We start from the raw sequence: 25,167 nt of genomic DNA, 5'->3' as shown, positions 1-25,167 counted from the left end.
GTACTTCATTATTCTTAAACATCCTCTTGGGTCAATGTTGCTGTCTTTCATTAGGTAGTATTACCTGTGTTCCACTGGTCAGTATTACGATTATTTTACTGATAAGTATTACCTCTGTTTTATTGATAGATGTTGTGTTATAAGGGTCAGTGATAAATTAGACACATGTGCAACTCTTGGGTACCTTTATTGAGGAAACGTTTCGCCACACAGAGGCTTCAACAGTCCATACAAAGGAGAATAGTGAAGAGCAGGAGGAGAATGAGGTAATCAGTCCCTCAACCTTGAGTCGTTGTGGTCAGTCCATCAATCTTGAATAGAATACAGCATATGAGCGGAGAAGTGGCTTATATACCGTAGGCAGAAGAGGTGCAGCAGTCGTAGGTGGTGTTACATTTGTTCAATGTGGAAGTAGGTCGTGCCCAAGGGTTAGGCAAGCGAAGAATTCCCAAGTATTAAGATCCCAAGAAGTATCTAACAGGATTGTAGATGAATGGTTCAGAGAACCGACATGTTGAAAAATTAGACACATGTGCGACTCTTGGGTATCTTTATTGAGGAAACGTTTCGCCACACAGTGGCTTCATCAGTCCATACAAAGGAGAATCTGACATTCCTGTCAGACACTGCAACTTCTTGGGATCTTAATACTTGGGAATTCTTCGCTTGCCTAACCCTTGGGCACGACCTACTTCCACATTGAACAAATGTAACACCACGTACGACTGCTGCACCTCTCCTGCCTACGGTATATAAGCCACTTCTCCGCTCATATGCTGTATTCTATTCAAGATTGATGGACTGACCACAACGACTCAAGGTTGAGGGACTGATTACCTCATCCTCCTCCTGCTCTTCACGATTCTCCTTTGTATGGACTGATGAAGCCACTGTGTGGTGAAACATTTCCTCAATAAAGATGCCCAAGAGTTGCACATGTGTCTAATTTATCAACATGTCGGTTCTCTGAACCATTCATCTACATAAGGGTCATTATTAAATTTCTCTTCCCTTGGAAGAGAAATTTAAGATATGGAGATTAAAAAGGGAGAATAAGAAGTGAAGAGAGATTAAGGTACACTGTCGTTTCGAGCAACGTCGATAACACTGCAAAAAACTACGATGTCAGTCTTCTTTCAGAAACTGTCAGCAATGGTATGTACCAGGGAATACAAGACCTACCAGCAGTGCTATTCACCTGGAAATACATAACCTACCAGAAGTGCTGTTTACCTGGAAATACAAGACCTACCAGCAGTGCTATTTACCATGAAATACAAGACCTACCAGCAGTGCTATTTACCTGGAATTACAAGACCTACCAGCAGTGCTATTTATCTGGAAATACAAGACCTACCAGCAGTGCTATTTACCTTGAAATACAAGACCTACCAGCAGTGCTATTTACCTGGAAATACAAGACCTGCCAGCAGTGCTATTTACTTGGAAATACAAGACCTGCCAGCAGTGCTATTTATCTGGAAATACAAAGCCCTCCTCTTCTCGTCTCCTCAAAGCACAACAGTCAGGGTGTGTTATAGACTGTTTAACATCTATATGAAGGAAGTACCAGTTAGTCCACAACTAGTGGCGGCGTTACCTTCCTGACGTAGGCATATGGGAGGTGTGTGTTTCATAGCTTACCTGACTTCCCTGCCTCTCTTTCTCTCTCACTTACTTTGTCTATCTGTACACACACACACACACACACACATTTTATATATATATATATATATATATATATATATATATATATATATATATATATATATATATATATATATATATCTTTCTCTCTCTCCCTCTCTTTCTCCCTCGGTCCCTCTCCGTCCCTTTCTACGTCACCCACACAAGGTACCTAGCCCTCTTGGTTTCTCGTTTCTTCACTCCTCCCCTACACAAACGTATAAAGCTCCCTACCACCTTTCTCTGTTTTGCACAGTGTACAGAAGCTCTGTCTTCCAGTACCTTCCCCCCGCATGCCAAACTTTCTACCATCTTTCCCAGTACCTTCTCTCTGTTCCATCTTCCCTCCCTCCTTCCTGTACTACATCTCGGTATCATTTGAGTATTATGCATTTCTCTCTGAACACACAGAACATTCAGTTCTTTAGAACTTCTATATCTGTTCTATTGCCTTCCCTTTCCCTCATCCTGAACAGAAAGATGTTGCTGGTTATTTGCGGATGAGAAAAGGGAAATGGGTGGAGGAGGAGGAGGAAAAGCACTAAGAGGAGTAGAGAGGGTGAAGGGGGCAAAGAGAGAGAGAGAGAGAGAGAGAGAGAGAGAGAGAGAGAGAGAGAGAGAGAGAGAGAGAGAGAGAGAGAGAGAGAGAGAGGCAGGAGAAGGAAACTTCTTGGTCAGTGTTTTAAGGTTTCCTCATGTGGGTTAACTTAAAGAAAAACTCCTCGAGTTCTTTCCTCAGGAGAAGGTGCCAGTTAGAGCACTTCACCCGTCAAAGGCATCATGTTGAGAGAGAGAGAGAGAGAGAGAGAGAGAGAGAGAGAGAGAGAGTGAGAGAGAGAGAGAGAGAGAGAGAGAGAGAGAGAGAGAGAGAGAGAGAGAGAGAGGGAGAGAGAGAGAGAGAGAGAGAGAGAGAGAGAGAGAGAGAGAATGTTGATACGTTAAAGTTAATGAAAATAATAATTATTTTCTTTATATTATTATAAATATTTAATTCATCAATGTTGGAGGAACAGTTATCAAAACTGAAGCAAAAATGTCTTTCACTTCCAATAAATAAAAAGCAGCTCTCAGTATCTTACTACAAAAAATAAAATTCTAAACAATATTAAAAATACAACGAAGAAGAAGAAGAAGAAGAAGAAGAAGAAGAAGAAGAAGAAGTTTTTTTTTTTATATTTCCCTCAGATCATTCCACGCGTCAGAAATTATAAACATGTGCAACGTTATAAGAAATTACTAATAATAAAGAACCAGATGAACATCGCTCAGCATAACTAATATGGCTCCAAAATACACAAAATATTGCTTTTTACGTTAACCTCACAGCCATCAACCCACGAGTGTGTCAGTCATCCAGCAACCCCAAGAGGGTTTCCTGACATTTTCGTTAAAAGTAACAAGAACGTAAGTTCCAAGTTGAAATGGGAAACCAGGCGTCGTTTTCTTCCATTTGGAGACCATTACCAAGTCGCTATTGGATAATGGTCAAGAGCTTGGTACACTGTATCCCGCCTCCACTATGGCTACTGTTGTTCTTTATGTATCCAGTCTCCTTCTAGCACATCATTCCACATCCTCGCTATCCTCCTTTTGCTATCCTCTTTTTGCTATTCTCCCTCCACTATCCTCCCTTCACTATCCTCCCTTCGATATCCCCCCGTCAATATCCTATCTTCCTATAAAAAAAACTGCCTAATTTAGTATTTCTCGTGTTGTGTCCTTTTCTTTTTTCTGATCCACCTTTTCCAGTGTGTCTTTTCTCCCCCGGCATGAACACGAAGACACATGTAGCAGAAAATGCTTATAAAGAGTCAACGTTTTGCTCTAAGGAGAGATTTTTTCACGACTTTAGAAATATCACACCAACAAAATTGTCATTAGACTGAAGCATTGTCCCAGCATAGCTCTCCCCGGAGCGAAACGTCGCTCTAAATAAAGATCTCTCTTAAATAAAGATCTCTCTAGAACGAAACTTTGACCTAGTTAAGATCTTAGAACAAAACGTTGCTACATGTACCTTTGTGTTCATTAATGTGAGGCAGTGCGTCCCTCAACCAACTTTAATTAAACACCGACCAACACCTCTGAGTGTCGATAAATGAGACAATTGTGTAACATTTGGGTATCTTTATTATAGAAACATTACTTTAGCTAGTGACTTCTTCAGTCCAGTGCAGAGAAAGGTGACTGAAGAGTAGTAGTTAGAGGTAATCAGTCCCTTAGCCTGAAGTCGGTGTGTAATATACACTGTGATCACCTGACAATGTCGTCCAGAATGTTTCATTCCTTCCAGCATTGTAAGGTTGGTTGGGTTATGTTGTTTATCGGGGAAATTAGGGAAAAATGTCTCCTGATTCTGATCTCAGTCATCTGATGGTTCACTCAGATGTGTGAACTCCAAAATAGTTCATTGGACATATTTACGTGATTGTGGAGATGTGGATTCAATGCGGACTCTCCTTGCTCGGTGACTGACCTCACAGACGTAGTGACTAGTATCAAGAAGGAATCTGAGAGCCAGTTTTCATGTATCCAGTGATGCAAATGTTGCTGAATATGTGTGTGTGTGTGTGTGTGTGTGTGTGTGTGTGTGTGTGTGTGTGTGTGTGTGTGTGTGTGCGTGTGTGTGTGCTCACCTAATTGTGATTGCAGAGGTCGATCATAGCCCTGGCCCCGCCTCTTCATTGGTCGCCACTAGGTTCGCTCTCTCCCTGATCCTTGAGCTTTATCATATCTCTTCTTAAAGTTCTGTATTGTACCTGCCTCCACTACCTCACTTTCCAGACTATTCTACTTCCTAGCAAGTCTATGACTGAAGAAATACTTCCAAAGATCTCTGTGGCTCATCCCCTTTGTTGTTGTGTCCCATCTCTGGAACATCCTGTCTCTGTCCACCTTGTTGATTCATGTCAGTATTTTATGTCCCTCCTGTCTTCCAGTGTCGTCAGGTCGAGTTCTCAAAACCTTACTTCCAGGATTAGACTCGTTGCAAACCTTTGTACTTTCTCTAGCTTGTGTGTGTGTGTGTGTGTGTGTGTGTGTGTGTGTGTGTGTGTGTGTGTGTGTGTGTGTGTGTATGTGCTTGCTTCTATTTACGTGTGCATGCTTTTGATGTGTATATGTAATGTATATTACAAGAATAGAATAAATCCACCATATACACGTATCCCTGAGAGTAGAGAGGCCTTACCTATGATGGTGAGGTTGACGAGGTTGGTGTGTGTGGGTGACTTGAAGAAGTCAACCCGGCACTCGTACACAGCTGCCTGCTGGACGGTCAGGTTGTGTAGGGTTAATGTAGCAGCTCCCCGACTCACAGACAGAGAACCTTCGCTCTTCTTAATATCCGACCGCATCTGTGGCTCCCGACCGTCGTGGCTGCCGACCATCATGAAATGTGAAGAATGAGACATAAGATTAAATTGGATCACTACAGTAGGATTACTTTGCCATGCTAGGCAGGGCGTAACCACCCTCGACCATTCTCACTCATGAAATTTATATATAGGGTGTCCAAAAACTGACAGTGCTCAATTTTCCCTTCGTATTTCACATATACGCCGTTTCTGATATTCCAAATAATGCCACCTAGAAACTGAAGTGCGTGTAAAGGGTACTCACCTAAAAGACTAGAGTGCGTGTAGGGGGAGAGTACTCACCTAAAGACTGGGGTGCGAGTTCCTCGTTTGTACCAGAGAATGAGCTTGGGTCTGTCACCTGGTGTGCGAGGACTGAGGTAGCAGGGAAGGTCACTGGAGCGTCCGGCCACACCTGTCACTGACCACACTGTGGACAACACACAAGTCTATGTAACAGTATTACTTCCCCACACCATGCTATGCGACATTATTACTGTCCCACACCACGTTATGTAACAGTATTACTCTTCCCTCACTATGGTATGTAGCACTGGTATTTTCTTACTCCATCTTTCTCCTACACAGTGTTATATAACAATATTACTCCCCAAATTATGTTATAGAACCGTATTATCTTACATCAGGTTATCCAGCAGTTATTACAAATTAACACAGTGTTATTTAACAGCATTACTCTCTAATAGTGTCACGTTGAGATATTACTGCCATTCATCACATTATTGTGAAATATTTTCAAACACATCCATCTTGCATGTTTCTCTTGCAGCTTTTCATGTATGATCATCACTGGCATTCATCAACACTGGCATACATCAGCACTGGCATACATCAACACTGGCATACATCAACACTGGCATACATCAACACTGGCATACATCAACACTGGCATACATCAACACTGGCATACATCAACACTGGCATACATCAACACTGGCATACATCAACACTGGCATACATCAACACTGGCATACATCAACACTGGCATTTACATCAACACTAACATACATCAACACTGGCATACATCAACACTGGCATACATCAACACTAACATACATCAACACTGGCATACATCAACACTGACATACATCAACACTGACATACATCAACACTGACATACATCAACACTGGCATACATCAACACTGGCATTTACATCAACACTGACATACATCAACACTGACATACATCAACACTGGCATACATCAACACTGGCATACATCAACACTGACATATATCAACACTGACATACGTCAACCCTGGCATACATCAACACTGGCATACATCAACACTGGCATACATCAACACTGACATACATCAACACTGACATACATCAACACTGGCATACATCAACACTAACATACATCAACACTGACATACATCAACACTGGCATACATCAACACTAACATACATAACACTAACATACATCAACACTGGCATACATCAACACTAACATACATCAACACTGACATACATCAACACTGACATACATCAACACTGGCATACATCAACACTGACATACATCAACACTGGCATACATCAACACTAACATACATCAACACTAACATACATCAACACTGGCATACATCAACACTAACATACATCAACACTAACATACATCAACACTGGCATACATCAACACTGACATACATCAACACTAACATACATCAACACTAACATACATCAACACTAACATACATCAACACTGGCATACATCAACACTAACATACATCAACACTAACATAAATCAACACTGGCATACATCAACACTGGCATACATCAACACTGGCATACATCAACACTGGCATACATCAACACTAACATACATCAACACTAACATACATCAACACTAACATACATCAACACTAACATACATCAACACTAACATACATCAACACTAACATACATCAACACTGGCATACATCAACACTGACATACATCAACACTAACATACATCAACACTAACATACATCAACAATGACATACATCAACACTAACATACATCAACACTAACATACATCAACAATGACATACATCAACAATGACATACATCAACACTAACATACATCAACACTAACATACATCAACACTAACATACATCAACACTAACATACATCAACACTAACATACATCAACACTAACATACATCAACAATGACATACATCAACACTAACATACATCAACACTAACATACATCAACACTAACATACATCAACACTAACATACATCAACAATGACATACATCAACACTAACATACATCAACACTAACATACATCAACACTAACATACATCAACACTGACATACATCAACACTAACATACATCAACACTAACATACATCAACAATGACATACATCAACACTAACATACATCAACACTAACATACATCAACACTAACATACATCAACACTAACATACATCAACAATGACATACATCAACACTAACATACATCAACACTAACATACATCAACACTGAAGTGTGAAACTTACAGTACTCTGGTTGAAACAATTTACAAGTAACCAACACTTGGGGAGAGAGAAAACTTCAGGCAACGTTTCGATCTGTCCTGGTAGGGCCTCACTTGTCATTTGATAGTGTTCCGAGACCGACCGAAACGTCGCCTAATATTATCTCTCTCAAGTGTGGGTCAGTGATCAATGCTATTAATTATTCATTTGTTTTTCTATTTGAATATAATACGAAATAAGATGTATAATAATAATTAACAAAGATGGTACCGCATAAAACCCGGCAGCCATATTCTATATTTTTTTTTTTTTGCTAATTGAGTTTAATTTCAAAAACAAATGTTATAATGTAATAAGTAAAGGAAAAATTATAACTAAATTAACACTAATATAAAATAATTTTTGTATGTGACTATTCTTAATAATATATTTAAACATATTTTCGAAAAATGTACCCAAATGCAATAGTTTACTTTGGTAATTGTATAGCCAATAAAACCGAAATTACTATAGCAATACTGAGAGATAAAAGAGAAAAGAAAGATACATTAACAAAACGCAATATGCGGTTTATGGCGTTCTAGTGAGAAGACGTTTCGCCCACCAGAGGCTCCATCAGTTCTCAAAACCGAGAATTGGTAAAGCCCTTGGTGGGCGAAGCATCGTCTCATTTCCATACTGGTCGGTATATAATACCAACCTGTGTTTAGTCAACTCGACAAGTGAGCTTCATTCAAAATAAACTTTTTTCTTTATGTTAATGTAAAAATGAATAATTTTGTACCGAAAGACCCTTAGAAAACTTACCTAACCTTATTATAACAAGCGCAAATTAATTTAGCCTAATTCAGCTTAATATATTTTTAGATAAATTTACAATAATTTAATATTAAACAAACATAAAGAAATATATTTTTTCGTTGGGTTCAGAATGTCTTTTGCGAAATTATTGCATTCACAAATTTTTGCTGGCCTTATTTGGCAAGAAGAGCGTTGGTATTTAAGCCAAAATCGCAGGTTTTACCTATTCGGCACGACATATATACAACCCACTGTATGGGCGAAACGTTGTCAGTAAAGGATCGCCTTACACTGCATTTGTGTCTTTAGTCACTGTTGACATAAATAAGATTATAATTTGTTGAAGCTCGATGAGCTGGAGGAGGAAGCTGGTCAGATTGTGACTTGACTCACAATGATCTGACTATTACTAAAACTTGACCTCTTCTGAAGCCGTCGCTCTGCTTATCAGTTTAGCCTCTGATAACCTAGCATGTACTGAGGCCAGAGCCCTACTGTGACTTTTTTGTTAATTCTGACTTGCCCTAAGAACTGATTCCTACTGTAACATCTTACACAGTGACCTGACCTAAGCATTACTGCGATTTGGTAGGGAATGTTTCTTTATTTCATTATTTTTTTTTGAAGTCCTGTCCCAGCTCTAGGAGACCATTTTATTATTTATGGTCATTGTTAAAATCCATCTCAAACTGAGGAAAACAGTAATAATGTGAATGAAAAGTCTCAATACATCAGTAACGTTTCAAAACTGACAGGAATATTCTCAAACTGTGTGGAACGCTCAGAATATCACGAACGTTCTCAAACTGCCATACTGTCAGAAACATTCTCAAAATTTGAGGTGGTCTCTTAAACTACCAGGAACATTCCCCAACAGTTAGGAATAATAAAACTGCGAGGAACATTCTCAAACTGCCAGAAGCACTATAGCTGCTAAGATCAAGGAACATTCTGAAACTGTCAGGAACACTGAAACAGCCGAAAAAATCTGAAACTGTCAGAAATAATCTGAAAACTCTCAGAATCTTTTCAAAAATATCAAGTAAGTTCTATAACTGAAAATCCAAAAACTTATCACAAGACCATTAACACAAATTTGCAGGTGCCTTTCTGGTTAAAAAAAATAATAAGGTATGAAACTAATAAAGTAGATTAAAGATCAAGTCGGTTGTTATGGATGTTATGCTTTTTGAGGGAGTGAAACCTTTTGGTGTTCTGGTTTTTGGAGGATTGAAAACTATGGTTTAGACTTTGTAAATATTCGGAATAAAAAAAGAAAACAACGACTAAATTATATTTACATGTTATCTTTAAGAGTTTGCAGACTATCGAAACCCCAAAAAATAGATTTTATTCTTTTGTTAGTATACACATCTATATGTACTCAGCTATTTGTGGTTACAGTGCTTGATTCGTAGCTCCTGGTCCCGCATCTTTGCTAGTCGCTACTATTTACTGTAAATGACTAGTTTATGGTTTAAAACGGTAGTTGACTAGCTTATGGTGTGTGTGTGTGTGTGTGTGTGTGTGTGTGTGTGTGTCTTGGGTAATATTTTCCCTTTTTCATCTTGAAAACAAATCTGCAGATTTCAAAAACTCGTCTTCATTACAAATAATGGAAAAATGCAAGAGAAAAAGAAATTGAATTTTCTGATAATATATTTCTGATTGCAGGAATGTATCTTTTACACCGAACTTTATTGAAAGTGACTCTGTATAATGTAAATTGCTCGTTAGCGTATGCAAATCATGCATTTTTGTCCAAAAATCGAGATATGAAATGTTTCCCGCGATCTTCGCATACCTACATACATACATATATATATATATATATATATATATATATATATATATATATATATATATATATATATATATATATATATATATATTACTGATACTTTCGGATATATGCCAAGCTCCATGGCCTTCATAACTGTTAAAATTTCCAGTGTCAGAATTATAGAGAAATTTGATTCCCGCGAGGAATCACGCAGAGCAGAGATCTGGCGAATAGTCTACGGTGCCAGCGCGCCGCATTTCAGTTACTCTTGGAAACATTTGTACCCGAGTCTAACTGGAGAAAATTCTGGGGTCAACGTTTCGATTCATGGCCTGGTTCATGGCCCGGTCCATGACTCAGTCCATGATCCGGTTAAGCTATGTTTTTCCACGTTTATTTACAAGCTAACAGCTATAACCTGTTCCAGCTCATTTACAAGACCAATGACGAAAATTTCTCAATCTCTGAAATGTTGATTAATAAAGAATTTTAGTTTTGTCAGTTCAGAATTTTTCAGGCATTTTCTGACTTTCCTATCGCATTTACTGTACAAGCATTTTTCATTCCTTCCTCATATCCTTGTCCTCTCTCTCTTCCTCCTCCTCATACATTTGTCCTCCCTCCTCCCTACTTACACCCTTCCTCTCCTCCTCCTCCTTCCCCATAAATTCCTCACCCTCTCACGTTCACCCGCAGTAGTGTATTCCATCACAATACTAAATTTCATTCTTTCCCTTCCTCGCAGGCATGATCCATCTTCATTTGGAAGGGGGGAAGGGAAACGCCCCTTCCAAAGTTTGTAGCTCCAGACGGAGTATAATGCGTGTGGATGTAAACCTCAGCTAGGTTTATATCGAATATACCACTAATCGCTTTCCTTAGGTATAAATCTTGGTAATTGATACCAGCGAGTGGATTAAAAAAAAAGACAAGTGAAGTAACACTGGGACCGATTTATTAGAGAACGTTCCGGTCCTGGGACTTCAATCAAGATTCTTTGACCAAAGGATTTCTAATATATTCTTATGCTTACTTGTGTGTCTTTTAAAACCAAATTGTCTTTTTAACATGGTTTACATCGCGTATATCACTACTCTTTAGCCTTCCTCAGCCTAGTTCATATCCGGTTTGTTACTTTATTTTCTACCTCAGCCTGGCTTGTTGTATCCGGTTTATTACTACTGTCATTCCCACCTCTGGTTTATATCCAGTTTATCACTGCTTTGTTGCCTACCTCAGCCTGGTTTATATCTGGTTTATTACTTTCTTGCCTTCCTCAGCCTGGTTTATATCCAGTTTATAAACCCTCTCTCTCTTTCCTTCCTCAGCTTGGTTTATATCCCTTTATCACAAATTCTCTTGCCTACCCCAGCTTTATTATTTTTCGTGTCCTCGTTTCCAGTGTGTTTCTGCTTTATCATTTCCCCGCAGTTGTGCTTATCAGTGCAGGTAGCATGACTTACTCAGGTAATTGTCCGCGAGGAGATTTAAGATATAACGTTGCAAGTTCTTTTTTTAATGGTGGGTTGATAAGCTGCTTCCGGTGGAAATTGCTCCAGTAATTTCACGAGTTCCTTTTTCATTGTGTTCCCTGTTTCATTATGAGATTTTCGTCCTCTCTCTCTCTCTAGACTCGTTCAGAGAAGCTGCCGGCGGTACTCTGCTGTGTCCACTGCAATGAGAACCAAAAACAAAAACAAAAGAGAGAGACAAAAGAAAACCCAGCTTGCAGCCATCCATCCACTGCTGTGTAATTCAATGTAATTTTCTTCTAGTTTTGGCCCCTACTCTGAGTTCAGCCAATCTTCCTGGCCAGTCCTTCTTCCCCAGGGCCAAAGAATGAAGCTATCACCGACCCGGAGCCCTCATTCTCTCCTTTCCAGCATGTGTGACGGCCAGCCTTCCTCCGTTGTCTCATTTCAGGGTCAAGGGAGGACAATGAAGGTGATAAACAACTGTGGCTCACCCCTGCAGACGGAGACACACACGCACACATCATTCACACGAATTCCATCACGGCACTGTTTTTTTAATACTTGGAGTCTTCTGGTCTTCTTTCTCTCTTTCCTCTGGCTTTACCAGGCTGTCTGTTTTGCTCTCGCTCTGTTTTAATATGCTAGTTACAATAGTGAGTTGACTAGCTTTTCGTTGAGAACGATGGCTGTGGTAGTTGACTTGTTTGTGGTTTAAAAAGCTGGGTGCAGTAGTTAGTTGACTAGTTTATGGTTGTGGTAGTTGACGTATATGGATTAAACGCTAGGTACAGAAGCTAGTTGACTTTTTTGTAGTTTACCATGAACTTCTCTGTGCAATGTCACAGATATGTAGGGAAAGCAGACAATCAGAAATTTATGCTGTACCCTTTACATTAAACAATATCTAGTTTCGAGCAGCAAGCGCAACGGAATGTTAAAACTCATAGCTATGAATCTCGAGTACAGTACATCTGTAACTATAAAAACACATTATAAAACACCTGTTAAACGTCCCATTGAATATGCTGCGCAGATTTAGTCATAAAATGCGAAGAGATACTAGACATGAGGCAGAGAATTTAATTAATATAAAATTAAGGGTTTGAGGGGAGCATACTTAAGTATTTAAGATATTAAACAAATCTAAAAAGCTCAAGCATAAAGAAGTATGTGAAGAAAAAAGAGTCATGAACTCGAAACTATCAGTATGCAACTACGAGACAAGTGGTGCAGTGTACAAGTGGATAATTTACATTTGTCAACCACTGGAACAGACTTCCCACTGAAGATGGAAGCGTAGAATCCCTCTAGTTATTAGAAATCAATGGGACAACCACTTCGTGAATACGAGATTCACTTAAATACAAAACAGGTGGAGGCTGTGGCGTCTGGAATTCTGAGGATCTTGGACCACATATTAAAATAATAGACGTAGAAATCTACCTTTGCTGCGACTTTTCTCTTTCAACATCCATGCACTTTTTTCATGTACATCATGATGCAAATTTTCCTCCTAAGTTTTAAGTCAATTTCTTATAGGATGTTCAGTGCACATTTCTCGACCTACTGTATTTGTGTTAGGTTTGATTTGGTTAAATTAATCAAGTTTAACAGAGCTGCCATTTCCATGTTATCTCATGTACTTTTTATGTTTGTCTGTCTTTTCCACCTTCCCCTGTTACTCCCCTTCCTTTCTCTCTCTCTCTCTCTCTCTCTCTCTCTCTCTCTCTCTCTCTCTCTCTCTCTCTACCTACCTACCTACCTACTGTTCTATGTATCTCAAGTCTTATTCTCCATTTCCACAACCTACAGATGACCGCCTAACATTCAACTCTCTCTTGCTCTCTTACATCTTCTCCCCTTTCCCCTCTCCTGTCCTTTCCCATCTCAGTCATCAATCTCCCTTCCCTCCCACCGTTCACTCTGGCCCGACCCTCTCACCCAACACACTACGATAGCCACGATAATTTGCCTCCGTCCCCTTAACGCTGTGGCTCGGCCATTCTCCTTCCTCCCTCTCCACCCTCTTCACACCCACCCCATCAGCAGTTTTTGGGGTCCCACTCGTGTTATCTCCATTATATAGCGTATTCTTAGTTTTTTCCCTCTACTCTCCTCTCTTAGCATCTCTTTAATATCGCCGAATCTTTATTTATCTATTTTGCCACACTCTCTCTCTCTCTCTTTCACCCGGACCAGGTCTAACACAAATAAGACAGATCCCTCGTGCCTCTGCCTCGTCCCACTAACTCTGTGACACTTCTAATTTGCAAGACCTGCTTCGTGCCTTTCATTCATCACAATTCCTCTCTCCTACCTTCTTTGTCTGTCTGTCTTTCGCAGTCTATCTGTCGCTCTCTCTTTTACTTTCTCTCTTCATGTTTTCTATCTTATTTCAAACCCAGGCCTCAGCAATGCTCTTAATATACATATATCTTAGGTGCATAGCTCTGTTGGTCAGAACATCTCTTTGTGCAGTGATTTTAATTTCTAAAATGTCTGATCTTAAAGAGGAGTACTCTGGTGCTTGTGAATGGCTCCTGATCATGTAAACTGGAGCTTCCCCAACGGTTTTTGGAACAAATAAGATTGCCTCTTATTCTACGGGTGCTTTATGAACGAATATAATAAAATTAATAATTCAGTGTCCATATTGTGGCAGGACAGTCTTGTTGCTGCCTGGGAAAGTCAGGCTTACAAGTGCTTCGCATATACTCCAGTTTCTTGCCTCTCCCAAGGCGTAACCACAAGTGGTATGGCACTATCGCTGCAGCAACAGAGATGAGGTGATCTAAAACTCGAGCAAACCAACTTAGCCTCTGAAGACCGAATGAAACAAGCAGCTCATATTTACAAACAGACGTGTTCATAACAAACAGCAAAATTGCGTTATTACCAGACGTAATATATCACAGTTCTTCATTTCAAGCCTTCCAAACATAATAGACGTACTACATTTAGGCAATATAATTGGTTGCAGAGGTAAGGGGAGCTGGATCAAAGTTTAACAAAAAAAAGAAAATATCCTGATGAGATATCAACAACCCCCACCAAACATGCAGAAGGCAAGCATTCTAAAATGATGTAGGGTGAATCAAAAGAACGACCCTTTTTAAGAGGGTTTGTCTGAGCAAATGAATCTCTGGCTACCATCAAAAAGCAAGACGATGCAATATCCTCACTGTAAAATAACCACCATCAGAAGCAACTGTCCAGCAAGCAACTGTGATGGTGAAGCTGGAACTCTGACTCAGCTGCCATATGGTGCTCTGTTTTGCCTTTAGAAGACTCAGGTGAAAACTGTGCTACCATGGTGCCTGAAGCATTATTGATGGAGGTTATATATAGGTTATATATATATGCTGACGTCTAACAACCCATAATAATTCTTTTTAGCAGTTCTATAAGAAATGCTCATCATCAAGGTTGACAGTGAAAAAAAAAAATACATCTGTGAACGAGTGTGTAATAAAAAGAAAGGTCAGGACTTGACTCCCTGTGACAAATATGCGAACTAAATCCAGGTCAGATACATCTTTCCTAACTTCAAGACAGCAATAATACTAGCTAACACTCACAGCAGGCACGATATTCAAAGTAGAAAAGACTTCAATACATTTCTAGCCCTTGCTTAAATGCTACCCATTAATTCACATTATCAACTGCATAAATACCACGTGTAAACACAAGTCATACTCTTTATGAAAGTTCTAGCCTATCTCATGAATAATTACATGTCAATCTTTACTCAGGAACAGTTTCCATATGTATTTTTCCCAACCTGTTAGGGTGTCATATTATTTTATACAATACGTTACACAAATTCAGTACCCACTATTATGTATATTATACTGTTCCTTGTATGCAGTATTATGCTGTATTTTGTGTAAATCTTTTTTGTATATTTTCCTGTATAATATTACTATCCTTAATTTAATTACTATTCATCATATTTTTGTATTTACAATTACTATGATTGTGTTTTACAACTTTGCTGCCATTATTATTAGAGGCACAGCATTAGATAATTCAAATTCTTGCTTTCCACATATTCTTTTTCACTACCTTATATCCATGAAGTTCAACAGTAATCCTGAAATGAATCGTCTCTTTCATCTCTTAAATAATCGATTCACTGCAGCTCAGATTGCAAATATTATACAACCAAACAGAAATCTCTTAATTGACATTCAGATCTTCAGATTCCTAAATAAGAAACTCTGGCTAAAACGCGATTCCATGAATGTTCATAAGCACACATAACTGCAGACCTTGTAGAAAAGGAGGTGGTTCATTAGCAAACTGCTACAATAATGAACCAAAGAGGAAATGCATATTCCTGTAAATAAAAATTCTGACGTGCTGGGTCAACTCTGACATTAGATTTGGACTCAACGTACTCGAGTTATTGAATTACACACATATTTGTCCAGTGTAATTATTCAGGTGGTTTGTTCAGCTCAATCATCTGTCCGTTAAAGGTGAGACAGACACGCTATTTGTAAGATGAGGTGAAACAGGTCGCTGAAGTTGATATTCCTGAGCAATAGACCAAGCACACGTATCCCTTCAGCATTTTGGGTGCCTGTGGAAACGGAGGCAATCAGGTCCGACACAAGGAAGTAACTTAACATTTGTTAGAGCACTTCACCAGCGTCACGGCAACCCTCTTGAAAGCTACATAATGGAGAGGTTCAATAGGTTAGATGCAGAGCAACGTTTTACGAAATCCTGACGATCAAAAAATGTTGTCATTAGGTGTAAGTTACTGTGTAAGAAACTTCAGCTGTAACCGAAAAAGAGTGACACTGGTCTGAAATTACAGGTCATCGCTCGGAGTCTTCGTTTTTTTTGAGAAATGGGAATAGATTTTCAATTTTTCCCACAAGACCCCTAATGACCCGTCAGTTTACATATCTAGTATATTCAAGTTTAGAGGTAATGCTGTTAACTACTTGCTCAGCACATTTACTCAGTAGTTTTGGACTCTTACTGGCCACACAGATTCTATGTCCAAAGGTTTAAAGAAGGGGCAAATATCTTTTACTTCCTGCCTGTCGCTTCCTCAATACTGACATAGTGTTGGATGGCAAGTCCTGACTATACATTTGTTATGAAGATCAAATCTTTGTTTACACACAACGTTTCACTCTAGGTAGCTCGTAGCGCAGTGTTTTTTTTAACGATTCTCAAAAGTCCATATGAGGTACAGGAAAACAGTAAAGATCTTTGTGAGATATAGGCTTCATTTCGTCTGTTTAGCGATGTTTCTAATGTCTGTGTGTTGCTCCACTTAAGAGGCGGTTGAGGAGAGATGTAGAAAGTATGAAGATACTAACGACTGCCCGTCTTGTGGCATAATAGGTGTCATTTGGTTTGTGTTGAAATTGAACGAAGAAGTTTAAAACACTGGCCTTTTGTAGAACATTAGAACATCGACCCTGTCTGTATGTTGATATTTCTATATCAATCTCAACATCTCTCAATATCTCTCTCTCTCTCTCTCTCTCTCTCTCTCTCTCTCTCAACCACCCAATTACTACCACCTGCATTTCCCCCCTCATATCCTCCGCCTTTTCTTTCTCACTCCCTCACGACCCATCTATCTCTTCCCCTCTCTCACTCGTTCCTCTCATTTTTCTTCTCTCCCCTTTCTCCTCAATTCCCTAGTTTCAGTTCCCTTTATCTCTCTCTCTCTCTCTCTCTCTCTCTCTCTCTCTCTCTCTCTCTCTCTCTCTCTCTCTCTCATTTTCTCTGTTATCTATACAATTATTATTATATTTATGAGCGCTTAACCTGTGTGGGGTCATTCAGCCCAAGGAATGGTGGAGGCTCGATCCTCCGTGTGCTGATCGGAAGATAAATGCGCTGCCTACACAAAACTGGGCTAGGTAAAGGCACCTTAAGATCACTAGCCTTGTACAGGAAACTACTCTCTAAAACAACTGCCCGGATGTAAGTGATATGGCGATACCGCCAGACCGTGGCTAAGGACCTATTTCAGTACAGGATATTTATTAAATGAAACGTTTCACCAGGAATCACTGATGAGGCCACGTGTGACGAAACGTTTGCTTAAATGTCTTAAACTGCACATAGGTGTCTTTAATCCATAATCGATAAAAGGGAAGGACGGAGCCAGTTCCATGTATCAAGAATCCCTCAACGGCATCAAGGAACCTCCCTTAATGGTTTGAGATAAACCTTGCAAGGGTGTCTCTGCTTTTGTAAATACGTTATGGTAAGATGACGTTACGATTTTTTTTAAGAAAATTGCGGACGAAATTTCATGGCAATAAAATGCATAACCTGCATTGCGTTTCGTATTTACATGGAGTAATGTCGGTGTACTCTAGCATTGTACCACCTCTCTACACACGCAACTAAAACGAACTTAGGAGAAAGAAACTTACGAAGACGTTTCTGTCCCACTTCTTGGAACATTAACTATTCGGACCGAAACATCGTCAGCAGTTTCTTTCTTCTATGTGCAAGTGATTTGTGTATTGTTCCAGTCACGGTATTGTACTTTTTTGTTCTTCACCTCTCTACCTCGTTCAGAACTGAGGTGAACGAACCTGCGCATCGTTTAGAAATCTGTAGCCATTGGCGGCTAAAAAAAGATGAGGTACAGCAATTTCCGTAAGTTTCAATATAAAGTTGTTTACAGTCGTTGCTGGTGGCACTGAACTTCTAAGGTAGCCATTCCATCACTGTAAAGAAATTAATTCCAGCAATCCCTCTCGCCAGAGGAAGATGTGGCAGTGCGTTCTCGCTGACGAATTGATGGCCAACTGATATATTTCCCTGTGACTGAGAGGCATAGTGATATCATCGGTACGTAGATAAGTCACCTATGCGCGGTTCTAGACATTTATTGAGGAAGAGATTCTGCACAAATGGCTTCTTTACCTTTATTCGACTGATGGAAATTTTAGGCTCCCAAACTGTGCGAATTTATGTAAAGACAATAATCTGTAATTACGTCGCTCGGGGTCTGATCAATGTGTAAAAACTAAAAATTATGTATACAAATCTGGCCAAAATGACGGTTTATGAATTTTATATATCACTGAAAAGTTTGTTGATTAGAGTTGGAATATATTTTCAACTGAATGTGAATGCCTGAGCACCATGAGATGTAATATTTATGCTCTTAATGTTACATAGGATTTGTTATTGATGTAACCATTAGTACTGGAAAGAGGGCAGATACACACACACACACACACACACACACACACATTTATTCTCTCTCTCTCTCTCTCTCTCTCTCTCTCTCTCTCTCTCTCTCTCTCTCTCTCTCTCTCTCTCTCTCTCTCTCTCTCTCTCTTTAGAGTTTTCTTACTGAGAGTCTAGATAATCTTATTCCGGAAGAGGTCGTTCTGATTCTGATTTCTTATTGAATTTTTCCTCTTTGGGGCATCAGTCCTTAGGCGCTTGTAATCATGGCTCAGTTGTTGCCCAAGACATTGCTGGGTCTTCACCGAGTACAGCAACGAAGCCTCATGCAAATATGCATTTGGAATCCTGGCTCCTTACTATACACTTTCAGAGTCCCACCTTCAACACAGGACTTAATAGTGAGGGAACTGAAAGTCAGGAAGTGTGTTTGTCTTCCTATTATAAAAAAATTGACCTCAACTGCACATTCGTCCTTGCATATCTTGTATTTGTAAATGACCGAACCTTCCCTTGAAAAGAAGATGGCCGCTATTATACAACAAATGAATCACCAACTTGCTAGTTGCACAGTCGAAAGGTGTGGCCACGAACGCACAATGAACATAAGTTGCTTCTTTCAGGTTGATATAGATGAACCTTAAGCAAAACAGTGTCGCGGTAAAAGGTTGATTTGCACCTCGTGTCCTCATGTAAACACCGACTTGCTGCCTAATCTGTCTCTGAAGGCTATGACATTTTGTATTACCAGCTCTGAAAACAGACAACATTGACGACCAAAACGCACGATATATCGTCTGAAGCTGGAGTGTCGGATGAGAGGGCCTTCAGAGTCACAAATGAAAGGCTCGTAGCTCAAGTGGTAGCTCCTTCGATTTACAACGAAAGGAAGAGGGTCTGATCCTGGACCCAGTGGAGACGACAGGCATGTTCATTTAAACCTGTTGCCTCCTTTTCACTTAATGGTAGACAGATTCCTAGGAGTTAGCCTACTCTTGTGGGTCGCACCATGGGATTTGTATTTAGCTGGGCTACGGTAACATATCTTAAGCCGTAAATGAGCTGAGGTAGGATAACAGGCCTTAGACTGTAAATTCAGTGGTGTAGAGAAAAGTTACTGAAGGAAAATATTGTGACCAAGGCAATGAAAATAGATCTTAGCCGAATCCCGAATTCATTCCGTATCAAAGACAGCAAAATAATTATATGAAGCAGAAGTTAGTTCGTAGATTGAGTATGCACCACTCTCTTGGATAACCAGTCCCCGTCCGATCTCGGATTCCTGATATAAGGAAGAGGACCAGGCAAGGCGATTCTTCTTGGAATCGGATTCGTTTTAGTCGGATCTGGAACATGAGCATAACCGTCAGGACGAGGGAGATGTCAGTATCGTGACTATTGCGCAGCAAGTGGAGAGTGTAGGCAAGTCCACTAAACACTCCTCAAAGCCACTCCATCTATTTCATCTCTACTATCCCTATCTCAGTTTCACTCCCTTACTTCAACTCCACCGCCCTCCCCCACTTCAACATTCGATTTCAGCTCGCCTCTTACCCCTCCTCAGTCCCCAACTCCATCAATTTCTATCCCAACCCCCAACTCAAACACTTAATTCCACCTGCCCCACCAACTCCACCAACACCAATGCCACCCCCCCTCCCCCATCCATTAACTAGGGCATCATGTATTCCGCACAGTCAGTGGCCGGTGATAATTTTCACACTCGGAAAAAATTGGTGAAGCGAAAAAAGATTTAATGAAAGGAGATGATCGGCCTATTTGACTATATATCCATCAATTCGAAACTAGACGAGCCGGTGGAAGCGTTTCATCAATCACAAAAATATGGGAGGCGAAAATAGATGCCTATACACGAGCTCTATGTAACAACAGAAGATTTAATAAATATCTTTTATATATGCATGTACATATTAGAATACACATTATCTTTCTCTCTCTCATACATTATATATATATATATATATATATATATATATATATATATATATATATATATATATATATATATATATATATATATATAGAAAGAGAGAGAGAAACACAGAGAGAAAGAAAGAGAGATTTGGAAAAGGCGTATGACAGGGTGGATAGCGGGGCAATGTGGCAGATGTTGCAAATGTATGGAATAGGAGGTATGTTATTGAAAGCAGTGAAAGCTTTTTCGAGGATAGTGAGGCTCATTTTAGAGTATGTAGGAGAGAGGGAAATTATTTCCCAGTAAAAGTAGACCTTAGACAAGGATGTGTGATGTCACCATGCTTGTTTAATATATTTATAGAGAAGTGAATGGAGTAAGAAGTGTTCGAGAAGTGAATACCCGGATGTTGGCAAGAGGTTTGGGGTTAAAAGATAAAGAATCTAACACAAAATGGGAGTTGTCACAGTTGCTCTTTGCTGATGACACAGTGCTTTTGGGAGATTCTGATGAGAAGTTGCAGAGTTTGGTGGATGAGTTTGGTAGGGTATATAAAAGAGGAAAATTGCAAGTGAATATAGGAAAGAGTAAGATGATGAAGTTAATAAAAACATTAGGTAATGAAAGATTGAACATCAGGTTGGAGGGAGAGAGTATGGAGGAGCTTAATGTATTCAGATATTTAGGAGTGGACGTGTCAGCAGAAAGATGAGGTGAATCATAGAATTGACGAGAGGATTCTGTGGGGACAAAGAACTTTGTCTATGGAAGCAAAGAGGGGAATGTATAAGACTATAGTTATACCAACGCTCTTATATGGGTGTAAAAAATGGGTGGTGAATGTTGCAACCAGGAGAAAGCTGGAGGCAGTGGAAATGTCATATCTGTGGCCAATGTGTGGTGTGAATATAACGCAGAGACTTCGTAGTTTGGAAATTAGGAGGAGATGCGGGATTACTAAAAGTATTATCCAGAGGGCTGAGGAGGGGTTGCTGAAGTGGTTTGGATATGTAGAGAGGATAGAACAAAACAGAATGACGTCGAGAGTGTATAAATCTGTAGTGGAGGGAAGGCAGGGTAGAGGTCGGCCTAGGAAAGGTTGAAGGGAGGGGGTAAAGGAGGTTTTGTGTGAAAGGAGATTTGATTTCCAGCATGTGTGCGTGAGCGTGTTAGATAGGAGCTAATGGAGACAAATGGTTTCTAGGAGTGTGAGCAAGATAATATTTATGAAGAAATTCAGGGAAACCGGCAGGCCGGCCTCGAGTCCAGGAGATAGGAAGTACAGTGCCTGCACTCTGAAGAAGGGGTGTTAATGTTGCAGTTTTATAACTGTAGGTTAAGCGCGCTTCTGGCAAGACAGCGATGGAATGAATGATGGTGAAAGTTTTTCTTATTCGGGCCACCCTGCCTTGGTGGGAAACGGCCGATATGTTAAATATATATATATATATATATATATATATATATATATATATATATATATATAATGTGTGTGTGTGTGTGTGTGTGTGTGTGTGTGTGTGTGTGTGTGTGCGTGCGTGCGCGCAAGACAAGCCACGGGGGGAGGGGGGTGTAAATCTTTAGCTCAATTACTTTTTCACTTCTCATTGCGTCATCAGGGGCTGTGCAACAAGAGGAGAAGTAGGGTAAGTTTTCAGAGAGTGGTAGTATGGAGGCACTAGCTCCTGGTGCCTCCTGATGACACACTGAGAAGTGTGAAAGTACTTGAGTTAAAGATTTCCAACCAATCCCCCCGTGGCATGTCTTGCATTGTTAAGATAGCCTGTCTGATCTTTACTGTGATCTTATTGTGCATATATATATATATATATATATATATATATATATATATATATATATATATATATATATATATATATATATATATATATTACAACTCACTGTCACCCACAGGGCTAACTGTCATCTACAGCACGCACTGTCACCCACCAGAACCCACTGTCACCCATCAGAGCCCACTATCACTCACCAGGACTACCTGTCACCCACCAGAAACTACTGTCACCCTCCAGAACTCACACCCACCAAAACCCACTGTCACCCTCCAGAATCCGCTGACACCCACCGCAACCCATTGTCACCCTCCAGAACCCACTGTCATCCACGAGAACCCACTGTCACCCTCCAGAACCCACTGTCACGCACCAGAACCCACTGTCACCCACCAGAACCCACTGTCACCCACCAGAATCCACTTTTATCCACCAATTTATTGGTTTATTTTAAAATGCTGTTTCGGATTACATTTTTTTCACTCTGGTGGCAACAAACTGATGGAAAGTGAGGCAGTCAGTTCCCTGTACGATACGTCAGTGATACTCCCAGTCAGCCTGCTCTCACTGCTTCCTCGTCTGATGCATTGGAAAATACTATTAGAGGTCTACAGTATATATATATATATATATATATATATATATATATATATATATATATATATAAAATATATATATATATAATATATATATAATATATATAATATTTTTTTTTTTTTTTTCAACAAGTCGGCCGTCTCCCACCGAGGCAGGGTGACCCAATAAAGAAAGAAAACAATTTTCTTCTTATTCTTTTTAGTAATCTTTACAGGAAAAGGGGTTACTAGCCCATTGTTCCCGGCATTTTAGTTGACTTTTACAACACGCATGGCTTACGGAGGAAAGATTCTTATTCCACTTCCCCATGGATATAAAAGGAAAATTAATAAGACCAAGAACTATTAAGATAAAATCAAAGAAAACTCAGATGAGTGTGTATAAATAAATGTGTACATGTATGTGTAGTGTGACCTAAGTGTAAGTAGAAGTAGCAAGACATGCCTGTAATCTTGCATATTTATGAGACAGACAAAAGACATCAGCAATCCTACCATCATGTAAAACAATCACAGGCTTTCGTTTTACACTCACTTGGCAGGACGGTAGTACCTCCCTGGGCGGTTGTCTACCAACCTACTACATATATATATATATATATATATATATATATATATATATATATATATATATATATATATATATATATATATATATATATATATATATATATATGCAATAAGATCACAGTAAACAGGTGATTTCAGAATATGCAAAACAACCACTCTGAAAGAATAGAGAAATTCCAAGCGCTTTCGTGACTACTCACATTATCAAGTTCCTTGATAATGTGAGTAGTCACGAAAGCGCTTGGAATTTCTCTATTCTTTCAGAGTGGTTGTTTTGCATAATATATATATATATATATATATATATATATATATATATATATATATATATATATATATATACATATATATATATATATATATGTATATATATATAAATGTGTATATGTGTATGTGTGTGTGTGTATGTGTAAAGAGAAACGCACACAGTCTTAACGTTTCTCTGTCCCCCAAGTCATCACTCATGCAAGTACAATAAATTTATCCACCTTTTTAAAAGGCTCACTCCGCCCTTAAGCTCTTAGCATCGCCAAAAGAAATCTTGAATTTATTCCCCATGCATATATCGCAGGCAAAGCTCCTCCCCATTCCCCGCTCCTTCCCCAGCAGAATTTGTTTTCACCTGACCCATGAAACTGATGTCAAAACAGGAATATAAATTTGTCGAATTGTATTTCGAGTTGGGAACTGCGATCTGTTAAATCTTCATTTCTTCGCTTAGGGAAAACTAGATCAACATATGGGAAACATTAATGCAGCAGACAATTTTAATAATATATATAAGCAGATTATGTAATATATTGACGAGGTTCACCTCTAGTGTAAATTTTGGGACCCATAACTTCGGAGAAGTGGATAAAAAGGCTTCAAGGGATGAAGGAATATATATATATATATCTAGATATATATATATATATATATATATATATATATATATATATATATATATCAAGGTAACTAGGGATCCCAGGGCAGCTAGTTTTCTGTTCCAGCGGCTCAGTGCGGCTGTTCAAAGGGGTAATGCCTGCTGTATTTTGGGCACACGCCCCAGCTCTGAGGAGCTGAATGAGATTTTCGCCTTATAATCGGTGATACACAAGTAACAACATGTACCTTATATGCCACCTTTATATCAACAATGTATCTCTTAAATCTTCTGTACCATATTATGTAATAAAATATTCCTATTGGTAAAAAAAATATATACTAAAAGATGGGGTGGTAGTGGAAGTGGAACATTCAAACGGCTTCAGGAAGAAATCCAAATATTATTCCTTGAAGCCTTTTTATCCACTTCTCCGAGGCTATGGGTCCCACAATTTACACCAGAGGTGGACCCCAAAATGAATATAGGTAAGTTTTTTATTCTTTTGGAGCAAAATTAAAAATTTTTACACTAACAATAATGAAAAAAATATATCTTTAAACGTATAAGAGAAAATTTTAGAAAGGACTTAATTTTAAATGAGTTCTTGCTAATTGACCAGTTTTACATATTC

The 25,167-nt window shown here is 39.2% G+C and overlaps 1 protein-coding gene across 2 annotated transcripts in view; it reads right to left on the bottom strand.

The window, feature by feature from the left end:
* Positions 1-25,167, bottom strand: part of LOC128696134 (protein turtle homolog A) — a 130,847-nt gene that overhangs the window by 27,675 nt on the left and 78,005 nt on the right. For both annotated transcript variants that reach the window (XM_053787230.2, XM_053787229.2), the window contains exons 3-4: positions 5,346-5,472; positions 4,877-5,064 (exon numbers count right to left, since the gene is read on the bottom strand). In XM_053787230.2, the coding sequence (XP_053643205.1) occupies positions 4,877-5,064; positions 5,346-5,472 (315 nt within the window). The remainder of the gene's footprint in view (positions 1-4,876; positions 5,065-5,345; positions 5,473-25,167) is intronic.

Source organism: Cherax quadricarinatus, chromosome 48 (genome assembly GCF_038502225.1).
Source record: "Cherax quadricarinatus isolate ZL_2023a chromosome 48, ASM3850222v1, whole genome shotgun sequence".
NCBI lineage: Eukaryota > Metazoa > Arthropoda > Malacostraca > Decapoda > Parastacidae > Cherax > Cherax quadricarinatus.
Note: the sequence above shows the minus strand (reverse complement) of the source record. Positions and strands in the feature narration are given on the sequence as shown.